Here is an 18,952-nt window from a genome sequence, read left to right as displayed (position 1 = left end):
ATCTGGAAATTCAATGCCAGGCCACGTCCAAGCACAGTCACTGAATTTCCAGATTTCCGGAACCGGCTAATGTAGGAGTGGGCTACGAGGGCCGGAATCCAGTTGGGTTTTCAGGATTTCCCCAATGAATATGTATTGAAAGCAGTGCATGCACATAGATGTCATGCATATTCATTGGGGAAATCCTGAAAACCCGACTGGATTGTGGCCCTCAAGGAGGGACTCTGAGACCCCTGCACTAACGGCACAGATCGGATCTGATCCATGAAGGATCCGATCCGATCCATGTCTGGGGGACTGATTCACCAATCGTCCTCATGCAAATATGGGCAATCGGAAACACGCCCCTAACCAACTGAATCGGATCACTGAACAACCTTTTTTTTTTTAACTTTTTGGGTTTACTTTTCATCGCAAGCCCGTGGTTTTAACCCGGGCTCGTAGTGCGGGGAATGGCAGGAGAGTTGCGGCGGCCGGAGAGATTTGAGGCAGGAGAGTAGAGTCGGGCAGGAGAGGGGAGCAGGGTGGCGACACGAGATTTGGGGCAGCATAGCAGAGTCAGGCAGGAGAGGTGAGCAGGGCGACGAGACGAGAGTTGGGGCAAAACAGTAGAGTCGGGGCAGGAGAGCAGACAGGAGCATCCAGGCCGAGAGAGCAAGATGCAGTTGGAAAACAGTTAGCGACTGGTCCCCAACAGTTGCTTCTTTTGTTGATCGGCCAGCCCAGTCGGTTTTCAAGATTTGTTTTGTGAATCACTGCCTGCCTACATTTTAATACCGATCCCCTTCATTTGCATGCACGGATCGGATCGGAGGATGATTAGGACAGAGGTTAGTGAATCAGGCCGGAGGAAAATCAGGTTGCAAAGGGGTCGCAAACCAATCGGTACTCAATCGGTTTGCTTAGTGAATCTAGCCCTTAATTGCATTAATCAGCTTTAATTGGTGGGGTAACTGACCGCACCATTTCAAACTGGACTGATTAAAAACATATTTTTAAAAAGTAGGTACGGCTAGGCACCTACCGGGGTAGATGCGAGAATCGCACCTACTGCCTGGCACTTAGCAGCACTTAAGGTCAAGGTAGGCATGTTTAGGGGCGGAGATTATCTTAGGCGCCACTATGCACGATTTTCCAAGAAGCTTAGGTACCAGAAATGTCTGCCTATATTACTGGCACCTACGTTTTTTCTCAGGCATCAGTAGCCTCGATTCAGTTAACAGCGCCTAAGTGATTGACCCATGACTGGCACCATTTTTCTAAGCACCAGATGATTTAGGCGCCGTTTATAGAATCCGGGCCTGTGCATATAAATATGCACTGCCTTGCCCACACACACTGCACTTACTGTATATGTGCATATATGAGGAAATTCAACACATGGCACTGAAAATGCAGTGTTGAAAAAACTGAGCACCAAGTGCTATTCTATAAAAATAGCGCACTCTTTATATTATAGCAATTGGCACCGACCTGGTGCCTACCTTCTGGCTGCCCTTTGTACACTTGTTAAAAGCAGGTATAAATGCCAGCACTAAAAGTAGGTGTAATTTGGGCAAAACTTGTAAATCTGTGTGCAAACTCTTTGGAACATCCTTGGCCACACCCTCTTTTCAAATGGGAATGAATGAAGTTAGATGCCATGCTTTATAAAATAGCCCTAGAGCAGGGGTCTCAAAGTCCCTCCTTGAGGGCCGCAATTCATTCGGGTTTCCAGGATTTCCCCAATGAATATGCATGAGATCTTTGTGCATGCACTGCTTTCAATGTATATTCATTGGGGAAATCTTGAAAACCTGACTGGATTGCGGCCCTCAAGGAGGGACTTTGAGATCCCTGCCCTAGAGAGATGTGAATGCAAATTTTTTTTAAGACTGGCAATTAGTATCAATAATTGTCTGGACAGTATGGTATCTCTGAATATCTTCCTTCGCAGTATTTATCTGGTTAGCAGGTACTAGTACCCAGAAAAATGCTTTTCAATCTCAACCCCTAAAATTGTGAACCCTCTGGGACAGGTATCTAAATGTAATTTGCCTTAGCTACCACTGAAAAGGAACTTGCTAATGCTAAAATCCCTTCCCCAACAGAAGCCCTGATGCTCAAAGCTACCATGAGCACAGTAACTGTGTGCTGAATGCTCAGAAGGCGCAAGCGTGGGTAATAACATGCGCGGTACACCTGGCCGCAAATTATACTAAAAAGTATTACAAAGGATGTTAATGAGGCCAGTAAGGGGGGGATTCATCAAAGGGTCCTAAGCAATTTAATGCGCTCTAAATGGTAAGATGCCCATTATATTTCTACGGATGTCTTAGCTTTTATCATGCGCTATTCCTTAACATGTGCTAAATCTCTTAGCACTCGTGGTTGAATTCCCCCCCCCCCCCCCATAAGTAATCCTTTGCAATGCACTGATGGGAGAACTGCAATCCATAGAAGAAATTTCTGGTCTATATCGCCAAAATGTTGGGGTTTTTTTTGCCATTTTTCATGTAGTGAACTGCTGGTTTTGTCTTCTTTTACAAGCGGAAGGAGACTCCTGCAATTTTTAGACAGGAAGTAACAAACGTGGGCGTGTCTGAGTTAGTAATATTTGCGAGACCCGTACTTAGGCGCTGAAGAATGCGTGCCTCTATGTGCTGACACTTCCATTTTTATCTGGGCATACACACAAGAGCTATGCTTACCGTGAAAGCTTTGTGAACATGATGTGCCAGGCACGTTCCTCCCCATACATCCCCCCATTAGCTACAAGTTTTCTGTTTAATAGTGTCATTTAACCACACTCAACATTTAAATATGATTTGCCTCAAGCACTGCAATGCTTTTTTTTTTTTTGCATTCATATTAAATTGTGGGTCCATCTTCGCAGGGCTTTGAGCATTGACCTCAGAGAGACACAGATTTTCATGTCTGTTATCAGGGGTCATCTTATCCCCCTATTAGCCTTCACACTACTCTGCTATCACATCACCTCTCTTCCTTTCTTTTCCCTTCACACCACCCTTGTAATGTAATCTGTCATTAACTTGGATAGTCAGGCAACATCACTGTTTGCCTTTGCCTGCTCATTCTATTTTGATCCAAAGGACTGTACTGTAGCTCCCTAAAGCTAATGAAAAAAAAAACTTATTAGGTTAGTCGAATACAAATGTTTTGCCTAATATGTATTTGAACTAATAAGACTACTGCACTGCTTTATCAGCTGGACCTTACAAAGCTGATTCCTCATCAGCTAAATGATAGCCATCCCGTAGATCTTCAGATTGCATGTGAGCAGCACAAGAAGACTTTGGAGCTCCTTTTCAAAAAATATAAACATCCAAAAAGTGGCATAAAGGGACAGATGGACGTTTTTCTCGCCAAACCCTCCCAATTCAATATTTTCAAAACCTATTTTCTAGACGGATATCTGTGCTAGTCATCTAAACCTCAAGGGGGCATATTAGAGGTCTAAAGTGGGCAGGTTTATGACTTGGACTTTTTTTCTTTCATACTCAAATATTCATTAACATATCCAGGGCAAAATTTGGACATCTGGGGCTAGACCTTTTTTTTAACAATGAATTAAGTGTCAAAAAGGTGCCCACACTAAACAAATGATCACTGGAGGGATACAAGCATGACCCCCATAAACACACACTCCCCCCACTGGTCATTGACCCTCTCCTACCCTCCAAAGATGTGAATGAAACAATATACATGTATACCTGCCTCTAGGACAGCTTCAAATATTATAGCCAGTCCTAGTAGAGCAGCAAGCAGGTTCTTGGAGTAGCCTAGTAGGCATTGTAGTCAACTATAGAGATGGGGATTCAGGCTCATACACCATTCTAACCACTACACTTATGCTGCAATTTGTGAGCCTTGCAAACCCCTTCCTAATCCCACTGTACCTACACGTAGGTGTCACCTGCAGGTATAAGGGCTATTGGTGTAATGTACAGATGGGTGCAGTAGGTTAAGAGTGGGTTTTGGAAGTCTCCCCATACACTATAAGGGGTGATTATGGTAAGATATGTACCTGGACCTTTTTATGTGAAGTTCACTGCAGTGCCCCACTGCTCTGCTGCAATGTCTACGTGGTCAGTCTACTAAAACTGCTGGCCCCTCCTACATCCCAATGGCTTGTTTAGTGTGCTTTTCTTTTCGAAAATGGTTCAAAAAGATAATATACACCGAGAACAAGCACATCTGAGAAATGGACATTTTCAAAACAAAAAGAGAGACGTGGCTCTGTTTCGAAAAGGGTCATGTTCATTACCGGATTTTTGTGCATCTTCCACAAAACTCAGATTTGGATGTCATATTGAAAATGTCCCTGCCAAATGTTATTGTCAAAATGGATGGGTGAGAAGAAACAGAAAATGCTTTCAGCATCAAAAAAAAATGGGAATACTTCCTTCCTTCATCCTTTTGTGTTACCAGCTGATATGCTGATAACTACAGAAAATGCATCATCCCTTGGGTGGCTTCACCTGATAAGGCATGGGAAGGGCTTAGCTTTCCAGTTCCCGTGACATATAACTGTGTACTAACTCACTCTTATAAATCTAGATTATAAATGTCCACTGACATTTTCTTGTGCTTTAATTGTATCAATTTTCCATCACTGTCTATGAATCGATTATGCTTGCAAAACAAGTCTTAACAACAACAAAAACCAGAACAAGTTTTATGATGCAAATAAGCAAATCTGTCTATACAGAATAAGAGGCATGGTTTCTTGATTTGCTGTAAAGAACTCTAGTGAATTAATGAAGCCCTGGGCCCAGACAACAACAAGTCTATATTTATAATCAAATAAAACTGGCGTCTGCCGCCCACTGGAGAACGAAAATGCACTGACCTGGGAATCCATCATCGTCGATGTCCCCCAAGGAGGCCATGCTCTCCCCAAAGTGGGCGTTGTAGGCATCGTCACCACTCAGAAGGAGCTGCTGTTCCAGGACTCCCTAGCAAAAGGGAAATGGAAGAGGCTGAGGAAAAAGTGTCACAAGGTTCCGAGGTCTGCCTGCTGGCAACAGAGCTGGGTCTCAGCAAACATCTCAGGAAACACCTGGCCACAATGGTGACTTTTAACCCTGCCCAGGGCACCAGGAGGCAAATGGGTGGGTTTTCTGGAAAAAAAAACAAACGCAGCCCTTCCTCTAGGTTTCTGAACAGACACTGTACAGTTTCCAAATCGTTTTAAATAGTTCTGACATATAATAAAGACTTGCTGTATAAAAAGAATCTGCTCAGAAACTGTTCAACCTACGGGAAATTAAAGTAAAGTAGTTTTTAATGGAAACAAAAGCTGATACAGGGCATACTGAAAGTATATACTGTATCGTGCCACTTCTGTTGCATTTTCTGTCAAATAATATAAGGCAGTGTGGTTCCCAACCCTGTCCTGGAGAACCACCAGGCCAATCAGATTTTCAAGCTAGCCCTAATAAATATGCATGAGAGAGATTTGCAAATAATGGAAGTGACAGGCATGCAAATCTGCTCCGTGCATATTCATTAGGGCTATCCTGAAAACCCGATTGGCCTGGTGGTCCACCAGGACAGGGTTGGGAACCACTGATATAAGGTACAGTGCATTCATATTTTGCCTGGATTTGTAGATTGCTTTTTTTTAAAAAAAATTGTGATTCTGTGTTAAAAGCCGTTATCTTACACCAGAAGTAGTACAATTGCATTGTAAATCTTCATTCACTTATATACTATTAGCAGATGCCGAGAGGAATTTAAGCCTATGGTTATCACAGCTGCACCCTCTGCAGTGTCACAGACTACTTTTATATCCCCGGGTCTGGCTACCGCTCTGGCTCTAGATCAGGGAGCTAAAGGAGCAGCTCCTGCAGTTGAGCGAGTAGGAAGACCCTCCGTATTTTTTCCCACACTGCTCATATGCATCCCATTATTACTCTGGCCTGTCATGCCGTGTGAGTGGAGGAATTTGGATCAGCTCAGGCCTTTTCCAGTTATAGCTCAAGGTCCAAGAACTATTTTCCTGTCCCTGGAGGGCTCACCATCTAAGTTCGTGCCTGAGATAACGGAAGGTTAAGTGGCTTGCCCAAGATCACAAGGAGCCACAATGGGATTTGAAACCTGGTTTCCCTGGTTCTCAGTCTGCTGCTCTAAACATTAGCTATAATCAGTAAGCACACTCAATCTTTATAAAGCATTCATTCAATAAAGATAACAACCAAGCCATATTCAATTCAGAACCAGGCCTCCAGAAATGCTTAATTGATCCTCAGATGCACCACTCCTCGTTCAAACTTTATCATAACGTTAAGCTTGAGGTGCAAAATCTTCCCTGGATCAATTTGTATTATAATTCATAATGACTTTAAATATTATTTATATAAACTACATATAAGTTAATTATTCAAGTGTTCTAAAGTGCTAACATTTAAAGAAATATTTAGTCGAAAAGACTTAGCTTTAATTGTGTGGTCGTTGTAGGGACTTCTTGTGCCAACATGGTAAAAAGTTAGCGGTTAAGATCGATGGCATTATATGATTAGGGACCCAGCCTTGAAAAAGCGTTTTATCGCGAAACATGTTGGCACAAGAAGTCCCTACAACGACCACACAATTAAAGCTAAGTCTTTTTGACTAAATATTTCTTTAAATGTTAGCACTTTAGAACACTTGAATAATTAACTTATATGTAGTTTATATAAATAATATTTAAAGTCATTATGAATTATAATACAAATTGATCCAGGGAAGATTTTGCACCTCAAGCTTAACGTTATGATAAAGTTTGAACGAGGAGTGGTGCATCTGAGGATCAATTAAGCATTTCTAGAGGCCTGGCTCTAAACATTAGGGCACAACTTAAGTGCTACATTATTATTATTATTATTAGGTGTTGTTGTTTTTTTTTATATACCGCCTATCAAGGTTATCTAAGCAGTTTTTTACACTCAGGTACTCAAGCAACTGATTTTCAGATTTGACATCTATGGGCCTATGTAGCCTGGTGCAGTACATACAACACAGCGGAAGAGGATCCAGTCCTAACCTTTCACATATAGCACTATTACCAGTAAGTGGTAGACGAGGGCCTTGAGAGCTTATTTCCTCTATGCTGCTGAGTCTGGCATGAGGAGGAGGGAAAATGAAGAGCAATCAAGGTACCCTGTGGTGGCAGGCCATACGTTCCATTTAGGTTTCAGCACCAGGCAATGTATGATTTATTTAAAACTAGATCATGACATCAGCAGTGTTTGAAATGCAGCCAACTGTCCTGCACTCCGACCTCTGAGGAACAGGAAAATTGTAGTAAGCACATGTGTGTGCGCCTTAAGGCAGAAACTGCAGTATGGAACTGAGAAAAGTCTTAAGGTCCCAGAAAGAGCTAAATAAAACTCTGGGAGGTCTTAAGCTTCTATTGTTCAACATCTCCTTGGAGTCTTGGACAAGACTTGCTCTACACTGTCATCAACCAGGGGGAGAGGGAACTCTACAATGAACTGTGCAACAATAATTCCAAAATAGAGAAGGGGGGATGGGGCAGAACAGCCAAGGCAGAAAACTACCGGTATCTTTATGGTTTGAAGTGAACCATTGCTGAACTGGTTTCTTTTGGCATAAATAATCCTCCATCATGTTAAAAACTACAAGCCTTGCTCCATGCAAATGGAAATTCCTAATGGATGATGTTGATTCACTAAGAGGGTAATTCTATAAAAGGTCAGCTACATCTAAAGGCCACGTAATGCCTATTTTATAAAGACACATAGGCAAATGTGTGTCTCTATAATACTAGCGGTGAAGTGGCAGGAATCGTGCCTAGACTGAAGCTGTGAAAAACAAAAGGAATTGACCCCGAAATATCCACAAAGAAGAAAATCCAGAGAAAACCAAAAAAAACTCTGTGGAGTGACGATGTTCCTAAATGGACTTTATTTGAAAGTGTCAAAGTTCCAAAGCTACACTGAAATCATCTACATAAAATAATTCCATCCACATAAAAATAAATCAACCACATAAGAGCCTTAAAGGACCTAGTCCGCTAGGGATACAGGACCCAACACGGTCCGCGTTTCGACAAAAAGTCTTCTTCAGGGGTCACTGGGGGTCCTATAAAGATGAGTATGTGGGAAACAATTGTGTGGTGAGCCGAAGTGAGACATTGCTTGCATTTGCAGTAATCCTGGAAATCTACAGGATTACTGCAAATGCAGTAATCCTGGAAATCTAATTGGCTAGGTGTGCCTCTAGGCAGGGCGGGATTAAATAGGTTTGTTGGGGTCCCTCGTTGTAATTTAAATATATTTTAAAGCTCCCACAAATGGAGCCTTGAATGATTCTGACTACAGAGGAAAACTGGCAGGTAAGAGGCCCTGCTCGCTGGCTCCCCCTGCTGACTACAAGGCAGTACTCAGGGAGTGAGGAAGAATAGACAGACCTCTTTGGTGAACAATGGCTCTGCGCCCTCCTGATTCTCTTCTCTGTGGCAGAAGCTAATGAACCAGGGCAAAACTCTGCCTCGTCTTACACATTTGAGAGGGCCCCTCCTAAATATTTGGGCCCTAGGCCCATGCCTAGTTTGCCTATGCTTTAATCCTGCTCTGCCTCTAGGATAGGGCTGAGAAGCACAAGCTGAAAGCAATGGAAGTAAAACAGAGTTAGAGGTGCCTACAGAGCAGTGTCTCTCAAACTGGGTGCCACGGCACAGTGTGCATTGAGAGATTGCAGAATTTTACTTTATTTTCAAAAATTCACTTCATAATTATACACTAGAATAGATGACAAGTACATCGCGTACACAAGAGTCTGTCAATGTCATGAGTGTCTGTGTGCGTAAGGATACAACCACCCACACAAGCATCATTTTTTAATGTGATTGGTCCTTGAAAACTAACAGCAAGTAATTTGCTTTTGTTTTTATTTTTTATGCAGTAATTATCCTAAGTGTGGCGCAGTGGTTAAAACTACAGCCTCAGCATCCTGGGGTTGTGGGTTCAAACCCACGCTGCTCCTTGTGACCCTGGGCAAGTCACTTAATCCCCCCATTGCCTCAGGTACACTAGATAGATTGTGAGTCCACCGGGATAGACAGGGAAAAATGCTTGAGTACCTGAATAAATTCATGTAAACCGTTCTGAACTCCCCTGGGAGAACGGTATAGAAAATTGAATAAATAAAATAAAATAACTTCAGCAACAAAGCAATCAAGGCTTTGTTATCATTTAGATGTTCTTTTCTTTGCAAACTTGGATTTTCAGCTCTGACAGAAATTAAATTGAAAAAAAGAGAATGACTGTTTGCTTGTCGACTAATCGAGTCTTATTTTGAGTTAATTTGCACTCAAAAACAAGCACATCCATCGCATTGATTAGTAATTCTATCTACTTTATCCCCCCCCTTGTTAAAAAAAAAACCACAATAGTGGTTTTTAGTACAGGCCAGCACGTTAAATGCTCTGCGCTGCTCCAGACACTCATAGAGCTCCTATGAGTGTCGGGAGCAATAAAGAGCATTCAGCATGCTGGCCTGTGCTAAAAACCGCTAAAGCGGTTTTGTAAAAGAGGGTGTTAGTTTCACCGTTGTTATAGTTATCCATACATAGCTTAAAGAACTTTAAATAACTCTCAAATTTAATTTTTTGCTGGTTTTGCAATTTTATAATGTACCGCAAAAAACATTTGCTCCGTTTAATGTGCCAGAGCTAAAAAAAAGTTTGAGAGACACTGCTACAGAGACACCAATTTGGTTTTGAATAGTAAGAGTTTGCTCAGAAGACATCATGTTATTCTGTACATTGACAGTCAACTTTCCAGGAAACATTAAAAAAAAAATAGGAGTGAACAATCAAATTATTCCTTAATGTTTTTCATTAGTAGTTTCTAGTGAGTTACATTCAGGTGTACTGGATATTGAACCAGGTTCCACTCAGTATGCATGGAGGAGTTATTACCATGGCTGTGGAGTCGGAGTTGGAGTTGAAGAGTCGGAAACAATTTTGGGTACCTGGAGTTGGAGTCGTGGGTACCAGAAATTGAGGAGTCGGAGTTGAATGATTTGTCTACCAACTCCACAGCCCTAGTTATTACTGGGCTGATATCCAGGAAAGCCTGGTTCAAATCCCACTGCTGCTTCTTATGACCTTGGGCAAGTCACTTACGCTTCCGTTGCCTGAGGACAGGGAAATACTCAGTTTAACTCACCTTGAGCTACTACTGAAAAAGGTATGAGCTAAATCTTTAAATATTTCATCTTTAAGAAGAAAGGAATTGCTTCAGTGACAGTCCTGCGATGGCGTTTCTTCAGCCATCTGCCATACCTAGTGTACCTGAATGTATGCTGCCTCAAAGGCTTGCAGGCAATATAGAATATTAAATACATAAATAAGTTGAGAGACTTCATCCCACCCCAAAGTTTGGACTCACATGAAATTTGTGGGTTCAGGTTTCGGCACAGCATACAAGACTTCTGGTGTCTTAAAGCTTTCTTTCCCCAAAAATAATTGATGCAGGGAAAAAAATACAGTAAAACCTTGGATTGCAAGTAACTTGGTTTGCCAGTGTTTTGCAAGACAAGCAAAACATTTTGTTAAATTTTAACTTGATATACAAGCAATGTCTTGCAATACAAGTACATACAGTATACACACATCACAACTGAGCCGATGGTTCTTCTCTCTCTGACGCTGCGAAAGTGTGACTGTTCTAAATGAATGAGGTCTTGCAATACAAGTACGTATAGTATTTTGCATTAAAGTTTTGGGGTTGTGGAACAAATCATCTGAGTTTCCATTATTTCTTATGGGGAAATTCGCTTTGATATTCGAGTGTTTTGGATTACAAGCATGGTTTAAGAACGAAATGCTCGTAAACCAAGGTTTGACTGTAAAGCAGTGACTTTGTGAGTCAATGGAACAGCTCTTTTTGTCCCTTTCAACAGCCTCTTGACAACTAAATATGCTCACAGCAAACCCACGGTTAGCTTTAGGCACTGGATGGATGACTAATGTACTGTGAGTAAAGCTTCTACTTAGAGTAGTAAACAAATGTCATTGTTGCCTCTTTAACATCGCTAAGAAATTACAGCTGCTTGGAAAACCTGACCCCAAAAATTATAAAAATGTCTCCAAATGCAAGACCTGGCTCTTTGAATCAGATCCTAAACCACTATATAAATTGTCCCCAGCACATGTGGGAAAACAGTTCATACTCTGTGGAAAAACATCAAAGCGGACTTAATGAGATTCATCCACCCACCAAAAGTCTCTGCCTCATTTGTAAGTTAGCACTAAATATTACACAAATCAGTCACGGAAGCATATGCTCAATTTTATTGCTAATGCTGTTAGCAGAATTATAAATTTTTATGCTGTATCCGCTGTACACCGCCTTGGGTGGTTCACTTCAGTAAGATGGTTAATAAATACCAATGAATAAATAAATCTTGTACTTTGGATATTTCCCTACTACTCAGCCATTTCTATTGGTGTAGTTTTCTTGCTTTATTTGGTGTGGGGAAGGGAGCAAGTTCATATCAGAGGCTGAAGTATTTGGGGGAAAAGATGCTGGCAAACCCCCCCCCCCCCCAAACTACACCTATGATCAAAGCAGTTCATAAAAAGTATCAAGGGTGAAAACCTTCCTCTTCACAAACCCAGCGCCTTAAGGACATGCACCCAGAAATGCCCTCAGAGTCAACGCACCCACACCATCTACTCTCACCAGAGCTGCTTAGTAGATATATTTTTTGTCATGTCTATAGTGTAAATTAAGTCATCTCTGTCCTGTCTCGATTATATTGTGGATGTACTTTGTAACCCGAACTGGGCTCCTTTGGGAGGACGGGCTAAATAATTGAGCAAATAAATAGAATAAATCTTCTACTATGAAAACAACTGAAAAAGAGTAAATAGAGAAGACTCATTGTTTCCTTTATACTAACAGTGGAGTTTAACTGAAAAAATATGGCACATCAGCAAGAAACACCAACAGTACAGCTTCACTTCCCAAATGGACAGAACTGGAGTATTCTGAATGGCATGTATTTGACTGAATAAAATATGTACAAGTGCTCACAGATGATAGCAAAAAGATGATAAAATAGGTGAGTACCTTGCACACACATCTTCAGAAAGCAGCTAAACAATTTGTGAAAGAGCTTCTCATCAAAAATTTTCCAACCTTTTCTCAAAACCACTCCAGCTTGCTCCTATTCTCTCTCCCCACTCCCACCCCCTTCTTTTTAGGTAATTCATAGAAATATAGTAGAGTTGAAGGAAGATACCAGTTCATCCCTGTTCCAAGCTATTAAAAAATGCAAGACAAAACATCTGTAAATATGTGCTCAAAGATTGCAAGGACAAGTGTCAAGCCACCTACATGGATATAAAATCTACGGGTAAATAATTCTGACACAGAAAACTGCCTAAGAGAACAGCAGACACTCGCATCTATGATTCTCTGGAGCAATCTTTTCTAACCAAAGCAATATGGGTACAACTCCATAAAACAGGTGCTAACATTTGTATGCCTGTTATGCATGTCAGTGTTTAAAATATTAGCTCAAAAGTGCAAATATGCCAAACATTCCAGCTAGGCGTTATTCTGTAAATATACACATATTGGCCCTGATTCTACAAAAGGCGCCAAGGAACGCAGTTCATAGTGCTCATAAATCTTCAGTTAGGAGCGATTTATAGAATCGTGCTTAGAGGCGCCCAAATTGGATTTACGCATTGGGAGGCATCAACATCTTCCATGCTCCCTATTTATGCTGGGGGGGTTGGCCTAAATACTGTTGCCTAAGTCCAGTCTAGACACCTAGATGCAAATCTACCCTAAGATCTACCCACAATGCGCCCCTAACCATGCCAACTTTCTAGTAGATGCCTTGGGGTGGGCACCTACCGACTTGGGTACCTACCATCCATTAATTTAAATTTTTGACAATTACGAGGTCACCATTGCTCATTAAGGGTGCCACTTAAGCCAATTAAAAAATTAAGCTAGATCGCTAGGTGCGCCAATCTAGGCGCCTAACTTCAGGCTCCATTTATAGAGCCTAGGCCATCTTGCATAGTATATATCTGACAGCAGGGCAGAACTCACATTTATGTGCGCTAAGATATGTACCTCTATGGCTGGTGTAACTGCACCTAAGCACAAAGGCCCGCATGTGCCAGCTATGTAAGTAATGAGTGATCTTCAAATGTTTCTGGGCTTTTATTTTTTTAACACTAAATATCTCAAAAAGCAAATTACATCACTTTTTTTTCGTTCCTCTTTGGTGCAAACTGTATGCTCAGCAGCCATCTTCACCACAGCATAACAGCTCTCCTGCTACCTGCAAGTTGAGCCGCCCCGACCATTTCCCCCGAAAATATTGAACGCGCGGAAACCTTTTTGAAGAGCCCTCGTATTCTATAAAGAAAAGATGAAGCCTATCAAGCACCCTGTGAAACCTTGTGGCTTCCATGTGCACAAAGATCACAAGATAAGCTATGCCGAGTCAGAACCTGGCCTACACGGCTAATAACTTTTCATCGAGCTCTCCTGAAGGAACTTGACTTGCTGTATTAAACTCCACCTTGACCATGTTCTCCATCAGCAGAATCCATAGATTAATAGATGTTGCATGTAAATACACTTTCTACAGTTTGTTGTCCATCTGCTGATAGTTTCAAGGAGCGTCTTCTTCTTTTAATGTGTTTGAAAGTTGGAAGAACACAATGATTTACACTCATACAGGGCAAGAAATTTTTAAATAGCCATTTACAAAGATAAGTGGCTTTAGAAAACTGCCCTGCCAATGTGCCACACCTGCTCTCCACAACGCCTAAGCCATCTTACTAAAGCCAGCAGTGCCACGCAAGCCTGAATACAATATTTTGGTCCAGGCTAAAAAAAACGTAACAGGAAGCATGAGGCTAAAATCTTCAACATACAAAACACTTTTTGCTAAACCATCCATATCACTAAAGGAAGGACTTGGTGAATTGGTTCCGTCAAAGCTTGGGTCTCACCTCTTTCACCGACTACAATTAACTCAGCCTTGAACCTCTTCTCAGAGTGGGATGAATGGCTCACTTTTAACAGAATTTTCCTCTTCTTCCATAGCAGTTATAAAGAGCAAAATGGTGACCATTGACTTCAGAAAGTACCATCAAAGATCTTGAATCTTTCCAAGACACTCCGGAACTCAGGGGATAATTATTCAGTAAAATATCAAAGCTGTAACCTTTCCCTTGCTTGCAATCTCTGCTTTCATTCTTCCCCTGCTACCGCTCTTGCTACCTGTCACCTGAGTAACTGCTAATCCTCCTCCTCTCCGCCTCCCCCCTCCTTGCCGCATGCGCCCCCCCCTTGCCTTTCCCCATACGTTTTCTACTTCCCCGGCATGAGGTTGCAGCCCATGTCGGCATCGGCACTCTCTCTGGCGTCACTTTTGGGACGCCGCACCTAGGAAGTGACATCAAAGGGCGAGCCGATACCGACATGGGCATGCTGCTCACACTGGAGAAGTTAAAAAGTTACAGGGAAAGGGAAGGGGGGAACGTGCGCAGAGAAGGGGCGCCATCGCTCCAGGCACCGCTCACCCTTACTACGGCACTGCATACTGGGGTCTATATTCAGACCCCGGGAGGCAGCCTGGCTAAGTCCCATGATCAGCATTGAGCCTGGTTAGTCAATGTCAGGCCGTTCTCTGTGACCAGCATTGAATATCCAGGGCTTTTTGGCCGCTATTAACTTAGGTGGCTAAGTCAACATTCTGTGCTAACTGGTTAAGTTAATAGCATCTAAAGATAGGCCTGCTGTGATGGGCTCCTTGTAGTTATTACCATTTCAAATAGACAGATCTTTTTAAGAACATAAGAACATAAGAAGTTGCCTCCGCTGAGGCAGACCATAGGTCCATCCTGCTCAGCGGTCCGCTCCCGCGGCGGCCCATCAGGCCCATTGACTGAGCAATGGTCTATACCTATCTATACCCCCCAATCCCTTTTTCTTCTAGGAATCTATCCAAACCTTCTTTGAAACCATTTAGTGTTTTCTTGTCTACAACAGCCTCTGGGAGCGCGTTCCATGTATCTACCACCCTCTGAGTGAAAAAGTACTTCCTAGCGTTTGTTCTAAACCTGTCCCCTTTCAATTTCCCCCAATGCCCCCTTGTGCTTGTGGTGCCCCTTAGTTTGAAAAATCTGTCCCTGTCTACTTTTTCTATGCCCTTCAGGATCTTGAAGGTTTCTATCATGTCTCCTCTAAGTCTTCGCTTCTCCAGGGAGAAAAGTCCCAACTGCTTCAATCTGTCGGTATATGGGAGATTTTCCATTCCCCTTATCAGTTTGGTTGCTCTTCTTTGTACTCCCTCAAGTACCGCCATGTCTTTCTTGAGGTACGGCAACCAGTACTGGACACAGTACTCCAGATGCGGCCGTACCATTGCACGATACAGCGGCATGATAACTTCCTTCGTCCTGGTTGTAATACCCTTCTTAATGATACCCAGCATTCTGTTTGCTTTCCTAGAGGCTGTGGCGCATTGCGCCGATGCCTTCAGTGTTGCGTCTACCATCACTCCCAGGTCTCTCTCCAGGTTACTAACCCCTAGTGGTGTTCCCCCCATTTTGTATGTGAACATCGGGTTCTTTTTCCCCACGTGCATGACCTTGCATTTCCCCACGTTGAAGCTCATCTGCCATTTTTCGGCCCACTTTTCCAGCTGCGTTAGATCCTTTTGGAGATCCTCGCAGTCTTCCTTGGTTTGAGCCCTGCTGTATAGTTTGGTGTCATCTGCAAATTTAATGACTTCACACTTAGTTCCCGCCTCTAGGTCATTTATGTAGATATTGAACAAGAGCGGTCCCAGCACCGACCCCTGCGGAACTCCGCTCGTGACCCCTTTCCAGTCTGAGTAGTGGCCCTTTACGCCAACCCTCTGCTTCCTGTTTGACAGCCAGTTTTTGATCCATCGGTGGACCTCCCCTTGTACCCCGTGGTTCCATATCTTTTTAAGCAGTCTCTCGTGTGGCACCTTGTCGAAGGCTTTTTGGAAGTCAAGGTAAATGATGTCTATAGATTCCCCTTTATCCACCTGGCTGTTCACTCCCTCAAAGAAGTACAATAAGTTTGTGAGGCATGACCTACCCTTACAGAAGCCATGTTGACTTGGTTTTAGCTGCCCATTTTTTTCGATGTGCTCACAGATGCCGTCTTTAATCAGTGCCTCCATCATCTTTCCCGGGACTGAGGTCAGGCTCACCGGCCTGTAGTTTCCCGGGTCCCCCCTTGCGCCCTTTTTGAAGATGGGCGTGACATTTGCTATTTTCCAATCCTCCGGGATCTCTCCGGTTTTTAAGGATAGGTTGCATATCTGTCGAAGTGGCTCCGCTATTACGTCTTTTAGTTCCTTGAGTACCCTTGGGTGAATGCCATCCAGACCCGGCGATTTGTCGCTCTTTAGTCTGTCAATCTGCTTGAGTACATCCTCTTGGCTTACCTCTAAATCGACCAGCTTATCTTCTTGGTCTCCTATTACGATCTCCAAGAAGATAAGCTGGTCGATTTAGAGGTAAGCCAAGAGGATGTACTCAAGCAGATTGACAGACTAAAGAGCGACAAATCGCCGGGTCCGGATGGCATTCACCCAAGGGTACTCAAGGAACTAAAAGACGTAATAGCGGAGCCACTTCGACAGATATGCAACCTATCCTTAAAAACCGGAGAGATCCCGGAGGATTGGAAAATAGCAAATGTCACGCCCATCTTCAAAAAGGGCGCAAGGGGGGACCCGGGAAACTACAAGCCGGTGAGCCTGACCTCAGTCCCGGGAAAGATGATGGAGGCACTGATTAAAGACGGCATCTGTGAGCACATCGAAAAAAATGGGCAGCTAAAACCAAGTCAACATGGCTTCTGTAAGGGTAGGTCATGCCTCACAAACTTATTGTACTTCTTTGAGGGAGTGAACAGCCAGGTGGATAAAGGGGAATCTATAGACATCATTTACCTTGACTTCCAAAAAGCCTTCGACAAGGTGCCACACGAGAGACTTTTTTTTTAGCTTTCTTCCTTTTGGCTCCATTTTTTTTCCTTTTTTGGTTCCACAAGGCTAACTACACCATTGATATGTATGCGGTCAGTATTATCTCTGTAGGCTCTGTGTTCAACCAAGCGTTCCTGTTTTGCATGCCTGTTTTGCATGCCTGTTTGTCCCCTTTTTGGTCTCACCTGTTCTAACTATTCTCAACCAACTGAACTTCACTTTATCTTTGGTCTTCCAATTTGGGATCTTGTCTATATCTTCTTCATTTCTGTTATCTTCTTATTTCCCTTGTAATACCACTTGGTTGGTACCATTTGTCTTTGCACACATTACTCTATTTACATTCAATTTTTTTAATTATTGGACATTCATTATCATTATTGTTTCATGCCAGTGCTTTAGGACCCCTGAGGAAGGTATTTTACCCAAACACGGCCCGTGTTGGGTCCATTCTTTACTAATGTGGACAGTGTTCTAAGTATTTTTTGAAGAAATAAAGAAAATTTTAAACATTGTTTGTTTCCACAGTTTTGTTTTTGTTTGGATCTGCTATTTATGTGGCCAGATTTAGCCATTAAACTTAGACAGTGAATGAATATTTGCAACATAACCAGCTATCAGCTAGCCACTAATCACAAATACTTACATTCACATCTCCCACTGAATATCAGCAATTAGCAATGCTATTTAACCAGCCAGGAGTCATTTCTGGCCAGTTAAATAATGCTGAATATTGGGGGGTGGGGACTGTATTTAAAGGGTAGATGGATTTTTCAGCCTGTCTACAGGTTTCATAAGTTTTTGTTTTGTCTTTAATTGATGTTGATGTGTAGAGATTGCTTTTATTGCAACCCGCCTAGTGTTTAGACAGAATATAAATCTGTGAAGTAAATAAATAAAAAAAATACTTACATTGCCTTTGTTGATGTAGACGGTGACTTGTCCTTCATCCCTCACCTCGGAATACATGGGTGCCCCAACCAACAAGTCTGAAAGGCCGTCGGAGTTCAGATCAACTGCACATAAGGAGGAGCCAAAGTAAGAGCCCATCTGTAACCAAGCCGAGTCACAACAGAGTGTTCAGTATCTGCCCAAACAGGAACATCACATCTACTTTTTTTATTTTTTTTTTTACCCTAGCAGGGTCCAATAACAAGTACATTTTTCATTTTGTAGGACTGAGGGGTTTCAAAAATTAACATCTCTGCCTCATGTACATGACTGCAGTTACATCAGATCTATGGATCGAAGCACCAGCATTCTAAAATGGAGTCTGGAGGTGCTACAATAAACTAGGTTCTCACTATATGTCCTCAGGGTGCCTATATGGAGATGCCCACTTACAGAACTGTCCCTGTAGAGTCCAGTCTGGTCAAAGTGTAAAGAGAGGTAAAGATCTGATTTCCATCCTAGGACTGAAGAATAATGCAGCTAATAGCATGCAATATGACCTGACTACCAGGAGTCAAGTTTCAGCAGTGACACAAGGAAAGAAATGCCAAAAGAAATACAGTAATTCTGTAGAAATACAGAAACAGAGAAAATGATGGCAGATAAAGACTATACAGCCCATCCAATCTGCCCATCAAGATAACGATGAAGCTCTACGAGGGGTTGTTGAAAGGTTCTCAGCACAACCAACAAAGTTGGGGCAATCTCCATCGAGGGCTATACACTTAGTTCAGTGAGTTTTCCACTTTTACCGTTCTGTATTTTTTCGACGAAACAAGTCCCTCTGTATTTTCCATATCATCAAAGCAACATCACTGCATATAAAGATGGTACTAATGGCTCACCTTTTTACCTGACGCCTGGAAAATCTTTATTAAAGACCCAGATCGCTTGTCAGTTTTGAAAATATAAACCTTTAAAAACATGAAAAAAGAATAAGCATCAGAGAAAATAAGGTTAATGTTGCAGTGTCACAGAACAGTCA

General features: G+C 42.4%; 1 protein-coding gene across 1 annotated transcript in view; it reads right to left on the bottom strand.

The window, feature by feature from the left end:
- Positions 1-18,952, bottom strand: part of ITGA9 (integrin subunit alpha 9) — a 589,864-nt gene that overhangs the window by 441,513 nt on the left and 129,399 nt on the right. Inside the window, exons 8-10 of the mRNA XM_033930560.1 lie at positions 18,813-18,881; positions 17,929-18,066; positions 4,853-4,958 (exon numbers count right to left, since the gene is read on the bottom strand). Of these exons, the coding sequence (XP_033786451.1) occupies positions 4,853-4,958; positions 17,929-18,066; positions 18,813-18,881 (313 nt within the window). The remainder of the gene's footprint in view (positions 1-4,852; positions 4,959-17,928; positions 18,067-18,812; positions 18,882-18,952) is intronic.

The sequence above is a fragment of the Geotrypetes seraphini genome, chromosome 2, assembly GCF_902459505.1.
Source record: "Geotrypetes seraphini chromosome 2, aGeoSer1.1, whole genome shotgun sequence".
NCBI lineage: Eukaryota > Metazoa > Chordata > Amphibia > Gymnophiona > Dermophiidae > Geotrypetes > Geotrypetes seraphini.
The sequence above is the reverse complement of the archived record's forward strand: the minus strand, read 5'-3'. Positions and strand labels throughout refer to the sequence as shown.